This window comes from Nothobranchius furzeri, chromosome 12, assembly GCF_043380555.1.
Source record: "Nothobranchius furzeri strain GRZ-AD chromosome 12, NfurGRZ-RIMD1, whole genome shotgun sequence".
NCBI lineage: Eukaryota > Metazoa > Chordata > Actinopteri > Cyprinodontiformes > Nothobranchiidae > Nothobranchius > Nothobranchius furzeri.
Genome location: NC_091752.1, coordinates 66,755,003 through 66,774,534, shown reverse-complemented (window position 1 = coordinate 66,774,534; position 19,532 = coordinate 66,755,003). Strand labels below are relative to the sequence as shown.

The 19,532-nt window shown below is 44.5% G+C and overlaps 1 protein-coding gene across 3 annotated transcripts in view; it reads left to right on the top strand.

Annotated features, from left to right (window-relative positions):
* The window catches only part of grin2ba (glutamate receptor, ionotropic, N-methyl D-aspartate 2B, genome duplicate a), a 229,548-nt gene that overhangs the window by 148,193 nt on the left and 61,823 nt on the right, over positions 1-19,532 (top strand). For all 3 annotated transcript variants that reach the window (XM_070542858.1, XM_070542857.1, XM_015945297.3), the window contains 2 exons: positions 4,819-5,011; positions 16,128-16,242. In XM_070542858.1, coding sequence (XP_070398959.1) covers positions 4,819-5,011; positions 16,128-16,242 — 308 coding nt within the window. The remainder of the gene's footprint in view (positions 1-4,818; positions 5,012-16,127; positions 16,243-19,532) is intronic.

The window sequence follows — 19,532 nt, the reverse complement described above, 5'->3', positions numbered from 1 at the left end:
GTCTTTGAAACTGATGAGGTTTTTGTCACAGGCCTCCCTGCTTCTGAACTTTAGGCCTCTTTTCCACAGAAAACACGGAGTTGCACCTTCTCCGTATTTAAACCAACCAGATAGGGACTCATGAGGCCGGGTTTAAAGCTACAAGACAAGCTAGCTGAAAGGATGCTTTCGCGCCTCTTAACAATGCTCTAACATAATATAGTTATATGTAGGGCTGAAGATCACATGATCGTGTGTTGCATTCTGGGACGTGACGGACATGTTGATGGCCTCAGGAGTGTAAACAAATCGTGGAAACAAACAGAATGTCGCAGAGAAAAAGCAGATTTGGGAGAAGGAAAGTGTTAAATGACAAGTTCAAATCCCGAAGAGGAAGCGGAATATTCAGGGAAACGTTAAATAGGGAAGCCAGGGATCGGATCCGTGTGAAAGACCCAAGACTGGAGCACCGACGAGATCTTGTTGCCTCTGCGGCTCGGCACAACGGGCATTTTCAGCTTTGTTTGAGCGGATGTAAACGTCTGGATCAGAGGTAAACACTTCAGTTGCTGGTTTTTCTAGTAAAAGAATCAAAATTGTCATCCTACAGAAGTGTAGCAGAACAAGTAGTGTTGTGTGTCAGTGCGCCCACATTAGCCTACCAGTGTGTGTGTGTGTCTTAAAGAGCAAGTCACCTTAACTTGCTCCAAACACTGAAAGAAGCCTCTTTTATAAGACAGACCATCGCGTCATTACAGAGCAATAAATCCGAATTTGTGGGTCTCGTAAACGTGGCAAGGAGCAAAGGGGAACCGTGTTAAAACTGGATTCTGATGCGCTTAGCCTCGTTGTAATATTGTCGCATGAGCCCCTCGCCTCTGACGGCTAAACGCGTGCCAGCCCCGCTAATCCCTTTGGAGCGACTGTGGGAGGCCCCCCCCCCCCCCCCCCCCCCGCAATAGAGGGTGGTGCGTTAGTGACGTGTGCTGCGCGCCGAGTGCCGGCCGGAAGAGATATAAACGCAGATAAACATGGCCTCTCACTCCTATCTTTCAACCCCCTACAACATGGCAAACTGGACACACGCGGAGACCATGGAGCGTTTGGCCGTGCGAGCGGACGAACAGATTAGTCGCCTTTTTACGGGGACGATGAGAGACAGCCAGCTGTTCGACCGAGTGGTGAAAACGAGAGGGTGCTCGCTGCAGAACCACAAAGGCGGAGCTGCACCATAAGGTGGAGCTGCACCAGGGTCAGCCCCGCCCATTCACGCAAACTCAGCCTAGCCCACTGACTTCCGTTTTTGTTTTCCAACTTCATCGCAAACTAACCTGACCCACATGAATTACGGCTGTTACTACTTTACAAATGTTAATGCTATGTTCTATGCTCCAATTAAACAAGATAAATATAACTTGCTACATGACAAAGCCTGAATACATCTTGAAATGAAACGATTTCTTTTAGCAGATATCTGCCCACAGCCGCTCTAACAATAATGTGGTGCAACAGCATGAGTGATTGTCATATGTACTCTGGTAGTTCAGTGGTAATATCATCTGAAGCAAATTTTGCTTCCCCCTCAGCAGATGCTGGTTCGATTCTCGGTGGGGTCGGCATCAATCTATTTAGCCAGCTGAAACATTGAATTCGTTTATATTTTAGTTGTAATGTTTATTTTCAGCAAAATATTTATGTCTCTAAAAGTTCTTTGAATTTGGTCGTTCCTAAACAGCATTTTAGTTGAAACTCTGCTCACAAATGGACTCACAATGGCTAAATAAACGAATACATAAACAAACACATTAGTCATTATATGTTAAACGGTATACCAGTAAATTGTTGTAAACAGTACTGGCAAGTGTAGCTAGAAATTAAGAAAAGGAGTTGTAATCTACCTAAGATTTCTGCCACTGGGAGACGAACCTGCGCAAAACTGCATGCAAACCTGCCTCCATAGCCTCTACCCCACCACATCTGATATGAAGTAAGTGGCATTACATGTAATTGTCCTATCCAGTGTGTCTTTGGAGATGGGATGTATGGTTTATTGGCGGTGTCTCAGTAGAAGTCATTTCAGAAATAATTTGTCAGAAAATTCACAGAATATCCAGATTTGAGAACCAAGACCAGACCCACTTCAGGGGAGGAGACCAAATTGAAGCTGAGATGGGAGGAAAATGCATGAATGAGGCCAAAAATGGCTTTGGCGTGTTTCTTATGAGGAAATGACAATATAACATGATAAAAAGTTCCAAAAGTTAGATTTTTAATTATATGGAACCTTTACAAAAACTGTTCAGTTAACTTCTCACCTCCGTCCTCAATCTTGTATTTTTTAGCTATAAAACCCTCTTTGGTTCCAGAATGCTATCGAGTCTGACAACTGGAAGGAGTTGTACTGACTCTGATGGAATGGACGGGGCTGACTCTGGAATGGGCGGGGCTGACCCTGGTGCAGCTCCACCTTCTGGTGCAGCTCCACCTTTGTGGTTCTGCAGCGAGCACCACTTGGTGAAAACACCGGCTGAGCGGGGCGTCAAGCGGGACATAAAGCAGGTCACATCGCAGCTAAAGGTCCTGAAAAAGAAATTTCATCAGTCTGACGTGTCTTCCGTTTGACGCTGTACGTCACATGCGGGGGTGGGGGGGGTGGGGGTGGGGGGGGGGGGCAGTGACCTCCCTCTATCCCGTCTTGGTTTGAGAGGTGCCTGATCCCCCCAGGGAGCCGCGGTACATTCCGTTTTGCAAACGCTATGGTCCTGTAAAACCAGCTACAGTGAGTCTAGAGGACCACAGTCACGAGGTCATAGACCTAGTTAGACCTGGGTGTCATCTGCATATCTATGTTCACCCAAGGGGCATGCAGAGCAGTGGTCCAAGAATTGAACCTTGGAGTTTAGACATCCTTTGCTCAAAGAATCTATTTGATCTGTTAAGTTGCGTTCACAGTTCCCGTAAAAACACACTAATGTCTCAGTGCTCCAAAGCAAAATGTAAACATGCAGTTTGTCCCATGACAGTGTGAAATGTTGTGTCCAGTGTGCTAGGATCGTTTTTTAATCATCTGAGTCTTACATAATGTTGTAACAAAGCAAGTGAGGTGCTAAAACAATTCACTGTTAATGAAATCTAAGTATATTCAAACAAATCTTGAACACTTTCTGTAATAAAAACAAGGGTAAATGAGTCAACCGTACCCAGACATAATAATGAAGTCTTTAAATGTGCTTTTCATTAAAAAGAATCAGAATTGAATTCTTCGCTCCACCGCCCTTCTTAGTTATTGCATCTGTTTCTGCATCTGCTAAACAATATTTTAAGCCTTATGTCTTCCGTTTCATTCAGAGAAAACAAAAGTGGACAGTTAATTGCGAGTTGTTGCTGGGAAACTGGAGCAACCGGCTGCACGGTGGTGATGAAACTCTGTGGATTGTGTGAAACTTATTCTGAACTTATTGAGTTGAGAACAGGGTAGCGTGAACACCATATGGTCAGATGAAACCAAAATAAAACTTTTTGGTAAAAACTCTACTTGTCGTGTTTGGAGGAGAAAGAATGGCATACAAAGAACCCCATACCTACTGTAAAGCATGGGGGTGGAAACATCATGCTTTGTGGCTGTTTTCTGCAAAGGGACCAGGATGACTGATCCATGTAAAGGAAAGAATAAATGGGTCCATTTATTGTCAGATTTGAGTGAAAACCTCCTTCCATCAGCATTGAAGTTGAAATGTGTCACAATGATCCCAAACGCATGTCCCTGGTGGCGAAGGAGTGGCTTCATAAGAAGCATTTGGAGGTCCTGGCGTGGCCTAGCCAGTCTCCAGATCTCAACCCCGTAGAAAACCTTTGGAGGGAGTTGAAAGTCTGTGTCGCCCAGCGACAGCCCCAAAACATCACTGCTCTAGAGGAGATCTGCATGGAGGAATGGGCCAAAATACCAGCTACTGTGTGTGAAATCATTCAAAAATCATTTAAAATCATGCTCCGACAGATATTTGATTTTTGTCATTTGTAAATTAAAAGTTATGCCATTGACAAAAGGGTTTTCTTGTGTATTGAAAGCAAATATTTTTACTAGTGGTACAAACAAAACATATTAACTTAGTGATTCTGGAGATTCAAACAGGAAAGGAAGCTGAGGTTTGTTCAGGTTTTATGAACAAAACTCTATAAATGATGGCAACAAAACTAAAATTATAACGAAAGGCCAGATCGGGACCTCAGCTATGCAGTAATTACGAGGACACGGTCCAGATCGGTGCTCACAGGAGGAACAGCGGGCGTGCTGGTAACAGATGAAAGGATTTCAAAAGGACACCAGCAGAGACAAGACAGAGGCAAACAAACACACAGATAAATGAAATGTAAATAAAAATATAAGAGCAGGAATAACTGACAGGTTGTTATAGGAGAGCTCAGGCGGACAAAAGGACCGGCCGATGGATAAAGACCAACGCAGATGGACAAACGGCGAGGTGAAAGACATCGAGTCGGCTGAACAGGGATGCTGCTCATCTGTGCTGTGAATCTTCTCACTGGATGTGCTGGCTCTCGCTTTTCTGTTCAAAACACCTACTTTATGCATCTCTCTTGTCCCAAATCCCACATCAGTCAGTTCAAGAATCAAAGCATCAACCCGTATTTAACTTCTACTATCCTCGCCCTCTAGTCGGGGTTTGGGATTTCATCTACTTTTTGATACATCATGATGTGGATGTGAACAATGAATGCATTCAAATGGTTCCAAGTCTAGTTTATGAATGGAATCAAAAGTGCAAGACTTTGTAATCGAAGGAGTCTAAAGAGCCACCCGTCTGAATCTTTTTCATGCAGGTCTGCTCTCGGTGTCCTACGACGAGTGGGACTACGGCATAGAAGCCCGTGTTCGTGACGGTGTGGCGATCATCACTATGGCAACTTCCACCATGATGATGGACCGCGGACCTCACACGTTGCTGAAGTCCGAGTGCCACGGCGCACCGGAGAAGAAGACCCCCATCTCAGGCAACCCCAATGAAGTTCTCAGGTCAGTAAAAACCGAGGCTGTAAAACCTAAACCATGTTATAAACGCGACGTAAACACGTCCTACCTTATCAGAGCGTTTATTTATGCGATGAAAGAACCAGTAAGAAGGATGTTTCTCAGTAAAATGTATGTGCAGCGTGCTTCCTTCACTTCACTTTCTGATTGGCTGCACATCATTTTCAACAAAATGGATGCTTGCTTGTCTTTGGGAAACACCACACACGCTGTGATATAGGCCCAAGACAACCAAGCATATTGAACATTCCTGATTTAGCCCGGGATCCCGTCACCACCCTGGTCTTGTTCTGCTCTTTCTACCAAGTCCGCCTGTCCCGACGTCCACTGATTTCCCTCTTTCCTATGTATTTTCTCTTTCCCTTTCCTTGCATTTTTTAAATCACAAATCTTTAAATATTTATTTATTTCTTCAAAATGTAACCATATTTTTTAATCAGTTATTGAAGATTTTTTTTAAATTTTTGTTCTTGTGAAGCACCTCGTGATTTTTATCTTGAGAGCATCTAAATAAACTTACTTATTTTCTTAGCTTTTTCAAAGTCTTGTAACTTGTAACATGTTTTGTAATTGTAGCTTTTGTTATGTAGCATGTAATTTTATTTTTGTGGCATGTAACTTTTTTTGTAGTATGTCATTTTTGTTTTGTAGCATGTCATTTTTTTGTAACATGTAACTTTTGTTTTGTAACATGTAACTTTTGCTATGTAGCATGTAACTTTTGTTTAGTAATACCGTAAATCCTCTAATACAGGCCCGGGCCTGTATTTGACTCAAGCTCATCAAGCTCCAGGCCTTTATTGGAAGGAGGACCAGAATTAGAGGCAGGCCTCTATTTCTATTTGAGCAAAATTAACTAATGGTTCGCTGGAGTTTTTGACAATTAAAATTGCGCCCACATTTTCAAAGTTAAACATATTTCTTTCAACAACGGTAGTTTCTGCTTCAGCCTTCTCCCCCCTCCCCCTGCGCAGCAGCCGCAAACTCACTGATGCTTGACTATAGTGAAGTCGACTAGTTCATACAACCCCTACTGCTCCCCAGAGTGTTCTGCAGCATAATCAGCACGTTATCTTTGAACTTGATATCAAATTTTCGCCTCCTCTTCGTCTCCGCACGGTTAAAGTTACCCTCGCGGTCTATCACTGGCAAATCAAAAGTGAGACGGATGACACCCCCCCCCCCCCCCCCCCGTGGTACTTGCTTGTTACCACATTCCACCCGGCCACAATAAAATACCGGCCATTATTCACCTCCGCCGACTCCGACACCGGCCAAAATATGATACCCGGCAGTTAATTGAATACAGGCCAATATTAGAGGATTTATGGTAGGTAACATTTGTTTTGTAGCATGTAACTTTTGTTATGTAGCATGTAATTTTTGGTTTGTAACATGTAACTTTTGTTTTGTAGCATGTAACTTTTGTTTTGTAACATGTAACTTGTGTTTAGTAACATGTAACTTTTGTCTAGTAGCATGTAACTTTTGTTTTGTAACATGTAACTTTTGTTTAGTAACGTAACTTTTGTCTAGTAGCATGTAATTTTTGTTTTGTAGCATGTAAATTTTGTTTAGTAGCATGTAATTTTTGATTTGTAGCATACAACTTTTGTTATGTAGCATGTAATTTTTGTTTAGTAGCATGTAACTTTTGTTTAGTAGCATGTAAGTTTCATTTTGTAACATGTAACTTTTGTAGCACGTAACATTTGTTTTGAAACGTAACTTTTGTTTTGTAACATGTAACATTTGTTTAGTAGCATGTAATTTTTGTTTTGTAGCATGCAACTTTTGTTTAGTAGCATGTAATTTTTGTTTTGTAGCATGTAACTTTTGTTTAGTAACATGTAACTTTTGTTTTGTAATGTGTAACATTTGTTTTGTAGCATGCAACTTTTGTTTTGTAGCATGTAAGTTTTGTTTCGTAGCATGTAACTTGTTTTGTAGCATGTAAGTTTTGTTTCGTAGCATGTAACTTGTTTTGTAGCATGTAACTTTTGTTTTGTAGCATGTAACTTTTGTTTTGTAACATGTAACTTTTGTTTATACTTTTGTTTTGTAGCATGTAATTTTTGTTTTGTAGCATGTAACTTTTGTTTAGTAGCATGTAACTTTTGTTTTGTAACATGTAACTTTTGTTTTGTAACATGTAACTTTTAGTACGTAACACGAACTTTCATTTTGTAGCTTATAGAAAAAAAAGTATATTTCTATGTAAATTTCAAATTGCAACTCTCAAAACACATGTATCCGTCTACAGTTACAAAACTTAAATCTATGTGTTACAAAACATTTTGTCCCAATTCTAGCATCCTTTCACAAAGAACCAATGACAGCCTTTGTCTGACCAGCCAATCTTGTAGACTTCAGTTTTGTAGCTGTAGTTATTTTTAGAAATACAGCGTAGTCGAAGATTTATTTCAGCTAATGCTGACTGCAGCGTTAGCCAAAACTTGTCAGCAAAAAAAGGTAGGAACAAATCTTCAACTACGAAGTGTTTATAAAGAACTAAAACAGTGGAAGGATTACACAGAAGAATGTACCAAAGATGTTTGTAACTGTAGGCTGAGATGTGTGTTTTGAGAGCTGTGATTTGAAACTTGTAAATTGATTTTTTTTTGCTGCAAGTCACAAATTGAAAGTTACATGTTAAAAAACAAAAATTACGTGTTACAAAACTAAAGTTACGTGAATTACATGAAACAAAATCACAGTTACAGTTCCAAAACTTGTCACAAGTTACATGTAATATTGTCCCAATCCTAGTTCCATAGCTCAATATGGTTCCTGCAGCATTTAGCTGGAAAAAGATGATTATGAACATTATTTTAAGAGTTAATACAGAGCTGCACTGTTAAGATGGCAGCTGTGTGTGTTCTTCATTAGCCCATCAGCCCTGGAGGATGTAAACGCCATTTCTCAGAGCCGAGGCTGTTTACAACAGGGTAGATGGTGGTTGTTTATACTCGTTACATAGACACACACATGAAAACGGCCATTCGGTGATCTCTAGTCAAGACTGCAGTTGGAAACAGGATTTCAAAAGGAGGGAATCTGTAGGATGGGCTGGAATTGAACAAACCTGCATGAAAATTTTCAGCTTCACACCAGTAGCCATCTTTGCTTGTGACCCATTTTACAATAAACTCTTAAAAACAGTCAGACTGGGCCCCATCTTCTTGGACTTCTTGGACTTCTTCAGTTTGTATCCAGATTCCAGGATGGAGCAACATCTCACACAAGCTAGTGACCACAACAAGGAGGCACGATGAGTGGCTGTGATACGATGGGCAAAAGTCTGGGAGAGCTGCTAGAAGAGGACTCTCACAGAGGACCTCCAGAGCTGTCAGCAGAGAAAATGTGGCCTGAAATCTGGAACTTCCTTCACCATCAGACAGTAGCGTGACGACCATGTCTCCCAGCACTGACCTTAGTTCATTTATGGCTACATTAAAGTAGCAAACCTAATGTGGCAATGATTTATTGCAGCTCTAACGCGTCACACACCTGCTTTAGCATCAGCTCAGTATCCTGACAAGGATCAGCACAAAGCAGCAGATGCTTGCACACACAAACACACACCATTACCCCTTTTCTGCACCTCACACACACACACACCCTAATAAAAACCCAGCCCATCCCTTCAGCTGCCCGTCTCAGCAGCAGGCATTTTGAACTGGTTCTGAAGCGTGGCGTCGGGCTGTGCTTTCCTCCATGCGCTGTCTAATTGGTCCCAGTGGCGTTTCGGCGAGGCGAACACTCTGTTACGCTGTGCTCCAGAGCGCCGCACAGGATCGCATTCAGGGGCGGTCTGCTGCTACGTGAGTGCTGAATGCGTGTTTCCACATACAGAGACAGACAGGTGTCTTAGACACCGTCAGTGGGGCTTTCAGGACACCGGTTGGGTTGCATTTAGCTTCTTTCAGACGGTTTCTTGCCCCTGTGTCTTCTCTGGTTCACTACAACCTCAAATTCACCCTTAAAGGTTTGTTTTTGTGACCGTAAGGCAGCAGGTGAAGGTGCTGCAGGAACTCACGCTCACCTTTTAGAGATCGCTCTGCTCCTGCACTCAAACATCTCCTCCAGCCGGCTTCGGGGCGTTGCTGCGTGGTCTTCCTGACGCTCTGAAGCAGTCATCCCAACCCGTTGGTCTCCCCTTTTTTTTTTTTTTTTACACATCTTCTCATTAGTTTAATTCTTTTCTGTGAGTGCTGTTATTTTACACACCTCTTGTCCGCTTTCCCCTCTTCATCTCCACTGCTTTGCTCCTCCCCAGCCATCGTCTGCTCTTCAGACCCGCCGTTTTATAATCAACTTAGCTGTGCAGCTGATTAGATCACAGTGAGTGCTGCTGAGATCCTTTGCCCCTCGCTGCTGACTAAATTTGTTTGGTGATAACCTTTGTCTTCAAGTGCTAAATCAAGAGATTAGCAATTGGCCTCGAGTCTATGGAAGTGAATGAACCGCTGGTTGCATGGGTCTTGGTTGGCAGGAGGATGTTCTACTTTCTGGTCTGTTTTCTACACAAACCAACAAATGAGTGATTTAATGACCTCTCTGTGTTTTTTCTGGCTGGCAGAGATCTCGGAGTTACAGAATCCACCTTAAAAAGAATCAGGACCGCTGATGGAGCCGATCCAGACCGACTAAATAATTCTCTAAACCCGACGGGAGGTTGCCCTTTTCGGATCAAAACCAAAAACTCCCTCTCAAAGATTAGGAAGTACAAGCTTCTAACTTGTTTCTTTCAGATTAAATGAGATTTAATTTCATAAGTTTGCGTTGCTAACATGTGCAAAACGAAGGCCCGATTTCTAGTTCTTCCCAATCCGAGGCTGAGCACGAACTGTTCACACCGGAGGTGGGCAGTCCTGGTCCTGGGATGTCACTCTAGCGTGTTTTAGCTCCAACACACCTGACCGACTTGTTGATTCACCTGTTCACCTGCAGAAGCCTGTTAATCACCATCTGATTTAAGTCAGGTGTGTTGGAGCAGGGAAACAACTAAAACAGGGCTTTTCAGTTCCGGGCCTCGTTTTAGTGGTTTCTCTGGCTTCTCAGTTGAACCAGCAGCTCACCAGGCTCTGCAGAAGCCTGTTGATCACCTGCTGACTGAAAACAGGTGTGTTGAAGCAGGTTAAAACCAAAACGTGCGTGATGCCCGCCCTCAAGGCCCAGAATTGAATACCCCTGAACTAAAATATGCTGGATAACGGCACTCCAAACCCAGGACGGCCTACCGCTGGTTAGAGGAAGTGAAATAATAGTTTGTTAGCTAATCATAGCACGGCCTGGTGCTTCTGGTGGTACGTACCCCCAGAAGTACCAGGCCTTACTATGCGGTCACCATCTTTCCAAAGAAAAACTCATAATAACAGTCTGAACCATCCCTCGTCTGCACGTTACGTGTCGTTGGGGACTCAAGCTGGATTTGTAGGATGTTAAAAAAGAGAATAAAATGTTTTTCCTAAAAGTCTTAAAAATCTTACAGAAAACTCTCAAATATTTTCATCTGTTTATAAAACTGAACCCCTCACTTTTAGCTAACTCTGCTAGCTTGTTTTGCCCTCCTACTGCATTACTGCAAAATTCCACCTCAAGTGTTCCAGCTGGCTCAATAAGAGGGTGTATTTTTTAATGGTGCCATAGATTCTCCACTCTCAGATCAGTGGAGCTACCTGACATCTTATTACACTGCCCCTGCAGCAGAGACCCACTTGGTGATGGCACGGCTGCTCTGGATTTGTGAAAACTGCACAACTATTTACCTGAAGGAAACAAACGAACAGCCAAAGCTTGCTGGGCCTGTTTCCTGTTTCAGATTTGTTCTGTAAAAACATTTTTGGTAGACTCAGTTTGAAAACGCGAGGCAACAAAATTAAACAAGACACCATGGAAGGGTTATTGGCACAGTAAATCCAGTATCTCACTGGGCAGTTATTTAATGTGTGCACGAGGAAGTTTGTCACGAGGGTTTATAATTTCACTAGAGTTTTAAACACGTATGAAGAATTTTTTGGACAAATTTTGTCTCAAAAAAGCCAAAACTATGTGTGCATGTCGGATTTTTGACTTGGTGGAAAGGACAGAGCTGCATTCAACACTACGAGTCTGATATACCACCTTAAAGAGCAAGTCACCCCCTATCAGAGTATTACTCCACTCCCACTTCCTGTTTGAAAAATGCAACAAATGCTGTTACCTAGCAGGCAGAGAGGGCGGAGCCGCTAACAAATACACTCACAGGCTCACAACGACATTGTGACATCATATGGTACCAGCTAACATTCTAGGGTACCTCTTAGCCAATAGCGATGGCAGATTTAAATTCAAATGCAGTGCAGAGTTTTTACATGACAACGGCACAACACTGACAGCTTTAGGCAGAAAATGAAAATTTTAACTAAAATGCACTAAAGTGCAAAACTACTGACTACACGTGTCTGCAGCACGATTAGACACGCGTTTATATAGTTTATCAGAAAAATAGTTGATTTTGGGGTGACTTGCTCTTTAAAAATAAACTTCTTTCAGCTTTTCCCTTTTGGTGCATCACAGTGACTCACCTGTCTGCAGTTAGTCCAAGTTTGTTCAGCCTTAAAAACAACACCCAGTTCATGTAGTCCGAGTGCACTGCAGCAACTCGGACAAAAACGCGGAGCAGGCCGACACCGACGGATACGTTAAAAAACTAAGAGAAGTTCCCCACGGACAGAAAAATGTTCACAGTCTACATGACAGTATTTATCACACTTATGTGGTTGCAAACGTTGTTTTTTTTCAGTCTCACGACTGTTTTACACACAGCTCTCGGGCGCTGTGCTGAAAAAAGTGAGCCTGCCGGCCATGATCTACCTGTTCTGTCGCGGGAACACTCACTGCTCGATACCGCCACCTACTGTTAGACAATTTGAATGTGAGCAACGCGGCGACTTTTAATTGTATTTGTAACATTAACATGTTTATTGTGAATGCTTCCTACAAAAGGAATGTTTTTGTAACCAAGGAAATGCCATGAATGCAGAAATAAAGGACCGCTCCAACGCGTTGCTGAAGCATCGGATCGGGACTCGGTATCCACAGATACTCAAAACCCGATGGCCCAGATCGGAACGTCCTTAGTTAGAGGATTCATCTGAAAGATGCTGGTATAATTTAAACCCTTTGTCATATTTGCTCAAATGTTACAATGCTGACGAATATAATGATCATCAACAGCTGCAGCCCAGTGAGATGCTGGCTTACCAGCTTTGGTGTTTGGATGCAAATTCCAGATGGATTAGGTCATTCGTTGATGCTCAGACTCATGGAAGTCGTTTCTAGCTGACATCTCCATCTTGTGCAGAAGGATCAGCGTGGTCACTGTCACCATACGCTATGTGAAAGCCTCTCTGAGCCCTTCGCTCTTCGTCTTGGTAGAACAAGAGAAGGACACGTCCTCGCACTAAGTAAATTAAGTCCTTTGTAGCCAGCACCCTCACATTCCAGCCAATGCTACAGTATGAGCCTGACGAATGGCGATAGCAGAAAGACACGAGAAAAGGTCAAAGGAGCGGAAGACGGAGTCCAAGAGACGAGGCACTGGTGGGCAAAATGCAGCAGCGGAAGAGTCGGGTTGGGTACCGGTGGCCCTGACCTTGGCCCGGCATGGACAGGTTCCAGACCAGAGCTGGAAAGGTGTCAAGTGCTTTTAAGCCCAGAGGACAGTTTTTGAACTTAAGTGGCCTCAGTAAGGCTTTCAGCTGAGTGTGTGTGTGTGTGTGTGTGTGTGTGTGTGTGTGTGTGTGTGTGTGTGTGTGTGTGTGTGTGTGTGTGTGTACAACAGTCCGAAGATGCGTGCTGACCCTGGAGCGTGTGCCAGCGCGTGCGCTGCAGCCTAAACTTTAACCTGAGAGGATTATCCAAGCCTTTGTTTAATCTCATTCACATTTTTCTTGCAACCATTTTTTTTTAGTTTTAATACGAAGAAGCTCGACCAGAACGCTGCTGCAAGGCGTCGAACACCCAAACCCTTCACCGGCGACCGGTGCCTTTCAGAATCTGGTTAAAGCTGCGGCGCTGCACCGTGGCGCTCCAGCCTACACCCCCGCAGCTCGTCCTGCCACCAGAGATCGTCTGGTCAAACGCTGCTAAGACGGAGGAAATGTCTGGCTATTTGTGAGAGGGGAACGGCTCTTTTATGTTTACAGAAGCACTTGTTTACTGTCCGTAGTCTCTCTGAAACCGACAAAAGCACTCGTAGATCAAAGAGAGGCGACTGGTTGATTTTACCTGTCTACAGGACAGCTGGCTGCGCGCTCGCAGTCCTGCTGCTCAGATCTGCGCCTGCAGCCTAATCAGGAGCACAGAGCTAGCTAATGCTAGTCCACACAGACACTCAGGCCCTGCTCACGCCTGTTGTTAGTGTGTGTGAGGGAGTTATGGTAAATAGTAAAGGGCCTGTGTTTAATATAGAGCTCCCCAAGGCGCTTTACAAGACAGCCATTCACCCATGCACACTCACATTAACACACTGGTGAGGATGTATTCCGGTGTAGTTTCCTGCATCCATGCATGCATGCATGCATCCTATGCTACGTACTCGTGGTTGCATCCTGCAGAGGTAACACATTCTGGAGGGGCACCTGCCGCTCCTCTCCTCCTGACCCGGCTTTCCACTGGATGCATGAGCGGGGCGTTGCGTAATAGATGCTTTTTAACTGCAAGACATGCATGATTTTGGCAGTTTGAGCAATAACAAGCAAGGAGTAGGTCCGCGGTTCATTTCCTGTCCCTTTTACCTCGGCCACACAGGAAATAACGTACTTTTTTTTACTAGTTGAGCAGCTGGAAATCTGAATGTGACTTTTACTTTGAAAGTTTCCGGATCTTTTACACTGCTTTTGTGTTTGACTTCCTGTCAGGCTTGTTCTGAATCGCTGAGTTTGAGGAGTTCTGGAAGCGTAGTGCGTACAAATCGACTTAAGCATAAGAAGTCATTCCTACGCTTCTGTGATGCTTCCAAAACGTTGCTGCTGGTAGGGAACGCGCCCATCCGGGATAACAGCGGCTAATCGCTCCGTACTTCGTTTTGTGGATGTTATGAAACATAAGCGTCTGGTGGAAAGGCCCGCTGATGCCTTCAGGCCTGCAGATCTTACCCACAACCCGGAGCATCCGCACTATTTACCGCTCCGCATCAACAAGATCAACTTCAGACGAAATTAGAGGCTGGTGTGTGTGTGTGTGCATGAAGCCTGGCTACACACACGTCACACATCACATTCACACCTCATCTCCCGCTCACACCACCCGAGTGTGTGCACTGTAAAACATCTCTGTCTGTTTTTCTCGTCCTGAGTTGCAGAGCGTCGCACGGCTCCTGTTATCATCCTTCATATGGATTTTTTTCCTCTGCAAATCCAATACTACAGTAATTGCCAGGGAGTGTAATTCATGACTAATTGATGCGGGGGTTAATTTATTAAAACTGACTCATCAATATTTCACACGACTCCTCCATTATTCACACCAGGACATGCGCTGAAACGTATCTGTGTCAGGCCGTGTAGCGTGAGCGGCGCGGATATGTGGCTCTGATTTACCATCGAGTCCTCCACACACACACACACACACACACACACACACACACACACACACACACACACACACACACACAGATTCCTGCTGCAGGAGTATGAGGTGGGAACTGAAGGGTTCGTCTGGCTGAGACCTCAGGTTCAGCAGGATGCTGTTGTTAGTATGACTCTATCTTTTCATGCTCCTGTAATGTGACATCATCACCTGCAGAACCCGTGTTTACTTGTAGCTGAGATTCAAACGACCCGGGTGCGCGGATCCAGGTTTTGTTGTCGATACAGGAAGGTCAGAGCAGGTGACAGAAACGGGCGGGAGGCGAGGAACAAGTGCTTTATAGTCGTAGCATCCCCTCCCTCTTCCCCTCTGAATCCCACCCTCTGTGAGATTACTGTTACCATGACAACCCATCACATCGGCTTGGAAATCACAGCGGTTGTGGCTACCATGGCAACACCCATATGCTTGTGTTCCTGACATTGTCATCGCAGGCACACACACACAAAGACTTGAACTGTACAACAGTAGAGATTAGAGCCACCACAGCATCAATTCATTTTGTAAATGGCTCCTGATTTATGCAGCAGATTCTATTCACTTTGTATCGGAGCCGAGACTCAGCGGGAAGCGGCTGTAAGCCCCGCCCACACACGGGCCGGAAGGTTCTGGTCGATACAGCCCGTTGAACACAATACAGGAAGTAGGCTGGGCCCAGACTAACTCCTGGATTATACAAGTCCATAATTGGATGGATGGATGGATGGATGGATGGATGGATGGATAAATGGATGGATGGATGGATGGATGGATGGATGGATGGATGGATGGATGGATGGATGGATGGATGGATGGATGGATGGATAGATAGATAGATAGATAGATAGATAGATAGATAGATAGATAGATAGATAGATAGATAGATAGATAGATAGATAGATAGATAGATAGATAGATAGATAGATAGATAGATAGATAGATAGATCGATCGATAGATAGATAGATAGATAGATAGATGATAGATAGATAGATAGATAGATAGATAGATAGATAGATAGATAGATAGATAGATAGATAGATTTTTTTCTCACATTCATTCATCTACATACTTATGATGTGAATGGAGTTGAGGCAGTGTTGCCGTGGCAACAGTCACAGAGGAGGGAGTAGAAGTTAAAGGCGAGTCTCCGAAGGAGGATGTGATTCTGTACTTGAACGGCGTAATGTGCCCAAGTTTCTGGTTTCATATATTTTTATGCTATTTTTGCCCGTTCGTCTGACGAGAAGGGAAGCAATTCCTGGATTATTCCCAGGATTATTTCTCGTTGCAGTGCAGTTAGAATTTTTTAGCCCTCTCTGTGAATTTCATTTTCTTTTAATCAGAAACACCTTCAGCACCTGTATAGAATGAATGAGTCATTGTTATGGTCATATTTGGGAAACTAGGCGATTTATCACACGCGGGCCTAGCTAAGTAGAGTAAGAAACAGTAATCCCACGCTCTTCCTGTGGTTTCTTTTTGCAGGTACCTGATGAATGTGACGTTTGAGGGGCGTAATCTGTCGTTCAGTGAGGACGGATACCAGATGCACCCCAAGCTCGTTATTCTCCTGCTCAATAAGGACAGACAGTGGGACAGGGTAAGTGAGTGTCCTGATGGGGCAAAAGAGGAAACACAAGAAAACATTAGGATATTTTTAGTTGTAAACTCTAATCATTCTGTAATCTTAAAGGCGTGGAACTCTCGTTTAACCAATGTTTTTGCAGTAGGAATGAAAGTCTTGTAAGTCGTACTCAGAGGGGGCAAAAAAAACACCGGTGCACCATTTCCAGGAACTAAAAGTGAGTCACATCACCGCTGAGCTTCAGACGGCAGGATCAGAAGGTTTATCACCTGATATCTGGACATCTCTCCTCTGATTGGCTAACAGCAACACGACTCTACCACTGACTCTGTTTGCTCTGCAACGTTGATGATTTATCTCTACAAATAATCAGAATCAACTTTATTGTCAGCGCCCCAGCGTCCTGAAGCATAGAGACTTGTCTCCGCAGCACAGCCTGACTAAGGTTACAAACACAAACACGCAGCACAAAAAAGATACAGGCGGACATCGAGAGCTGCCATTCAAGGCGCTCTTTTCCAGTTGGACAGAAAAGGGTAAAGCCTGAGTCGTGCTTCTGCGTCTGCGTCAGCGCGGAGACATGCAACGCCATTATCCGTCCTTGCCGGCCCGCTGGAGAGCCCTGGCAAGGACGGACGGAGTCGAGCTCTCTTCTCTAAACATCCGTCCGTCGAGACGGAGAACGCAAGCTTGTGATTGGTCAGGGCACCGCTGTCGTCTGCAGCGCCGCCATTGCGCCCTCAAAAACATAAAGAGAGCCGATGATAAGTAGCGGCAGACATGGAGCAGCTTGAAGAATGCGTCGTGAAAAAACTCTAAAAACATGAACGTTTCTGGAGGAGTGGAAAGATGCGCAGCAAGCGTTTTATTTGTGGACGGAAATGACGGGAAACGTGGGTTTAGAGGTGGCGAGAGCATGAAGAGGTGGAGGAGGATGAGAGACAAGTTTGTCCGTGTTAAAAAGTCTCTTATATACAAAAAATACAATATAAACACACCATCTTGGACTGGATACATGACAGGATACCACAGAACAACGCTACGCCCTCTGCTGTCCTGGCGGAGAATTGCTTTGCAACACTCTCCAGGAGACGGACAAGTATGAGGGCAAAAGGTCTCCGTCCGTGCGTTCGTGTCTCTCCCTGTTGGAGCTGACGGAGAAGCATGACTCAGGCTTTCGTGGGGGATTTTACTTCTCGCAGCTCAAGGCTACCAGGGCGCCGATTCAGACAAGAAGAATTGTTCAGGTCAGGCAGAGATAATTTTCTCTCTGCCTTTCAGTCTTTAACTGATCATTCCAGTCCCTCAGTTGATCCAATTTTTGGGTTTAAACTTGCCAATACCGTGCGTTGACTTCCTCCAAGATCACGTCCACCTTGCGCACTAACAACGGGACTGCAGCTAGAACCTCTAGCTTACGATTCACCTCGAGTAACGTCCCAGTCTGAGCAGTTTCCACACGGAGACATTCCATGGGTACGAGTTGCCTTTCAATTGCTCCCGTCTTCCCAATTTTCCAGAATACCAGAAATACTCCCACTCCAAACAGAAGAAATCCAGTAATCATCAGCCCAAAAATCCACACGTCTTCGATGTCCTCCACGGACAGCTGGGAGAGGCATGTAATATTCCACTCCTTCCAGGAATCCACTATAAACGCCACCAGGTGCGTCCCCTGTGGACAAGTAGGAGCCTCCTGCTCGCGTTGAATGACCAGTTAATCAAATCCATGATTTAATGCAGAGAAGCGCTCTGTAGGCAGACAGGACAAAAGCGTTGGCAGATAAAAAAGATAAGGGAGAGAAAAGAGAAGCCTGGAGGAGTTCTGCCGTGTGGTGAAGTTGCTAATGCTAACGGTTAGCTTCTGCTAGCTGAGATGTTCTCTGCTGGTTCCTGGACGCTAAACCAACAACAGCCGTCCCCGTCGTGAGTCAAGGTGGGTGAGTCCATGGATGTTAGTGACAGTGTGACGTAGATCTGTCAGGATTTTCTAATCCTAGAGTTTCACCGTCTGTTTTCTATCAGAAGCTACTGCAGGAGGAAGATGTAGGAGACTATTTTCATGTTCAGCCTGCATGAAACACTCAGAGTGATCCGATATAATCAGTGAACAGCTTCGTCAGTGGTTCATCGGTGAGAGCACGTGGCCGGGGTGCTTCCTTCTGCTGCACTCTGATAACCGTGATTTCTGTAGAAACCAGTCTTCCCTCACGTTGGTCATTTTTGCCTCATTTTCCTTTTAACGTGTAGAAATCTGTACGTTGGTCTCTAGCCTCCACTGGAAGGGTTTCAGGATTTTCCTCATCTTTTTGTGATATTCTCCAGAGCTTCTGATGCACTTCCTTCTCATTTTGAGCACAGTTCACCTTGACTTTCACCATCACAGCGGTGGTGCAGAGCCAAGCGTTGGGAAAGCCTTGTGACTCTAATTCTGAATGAAAATAACGTGACCAAAGGGGACGATGGCTGTTATTTAGATCGCAGCTAAGCTCTTTGATGCTAATGCTATCCCAATCATCTGAGCCAACTGGCTGTGAGTGGCGGCTCCTGCAGCGTTTTCTCAGTTTGTCTTGAGCGACACGTCCTGGTAGCGCTCGGATCGGCTGGCCTCGGTCTCGACCAATCATCTGTCCGGAGCGCCACCCGTCACACACTCCTAGAAAGTTAATCAAAAATACTTTTTCTGTTTTTTCTTTGGGCTTTTCTCTGTCAAAAGATTAGATTAGGATTTTGTTAGAAGCCGTTGCTTCTGACCAGCTGGTGGAGTTCTGACCCGTCCTTTCTGGACCACATTTGTCTGCTCCCGTAAACACGAGCCTCCGTCATACAGCTGACGTTTCCGTCTGCAGGGTTTGAGCCTGCTGGCGTGCCGTAGTTCTACCTGAAGTTTGCATAATCTCCTCATGCCTGCGTGGTCTCTGCAGACTCCACTTTCCTCCCACGGCACACAGAAGAGCAGGTCGGGCCTAATTGCTGACTTCAGAGTTTCTGTAGGTGTGAATATGAACGCAAATAATTGCTCGTCTCTGCGAGGCAACCCAGTGATTGACTGGCGGTCTGTCGGGCCCGCCTCTTGAGCTATTACCGATGTCGCTCCGTTCCACACAGACGCATTTGAGCAGGTATAGATGCACTAAACTCAGACTAGACACCTATTGTTCTTGGTTTAGAGCAAACGTTCAGCACTTCCTCTTTTAATGTAATCATCTGTCTGCCTGACTGGAGAAAAGCACCTTGATCCGAGTTTCAGGTCTACTGTTAGGGAATCGGGTCATCCACCACCTTTCATGCCAGACTTTATAACT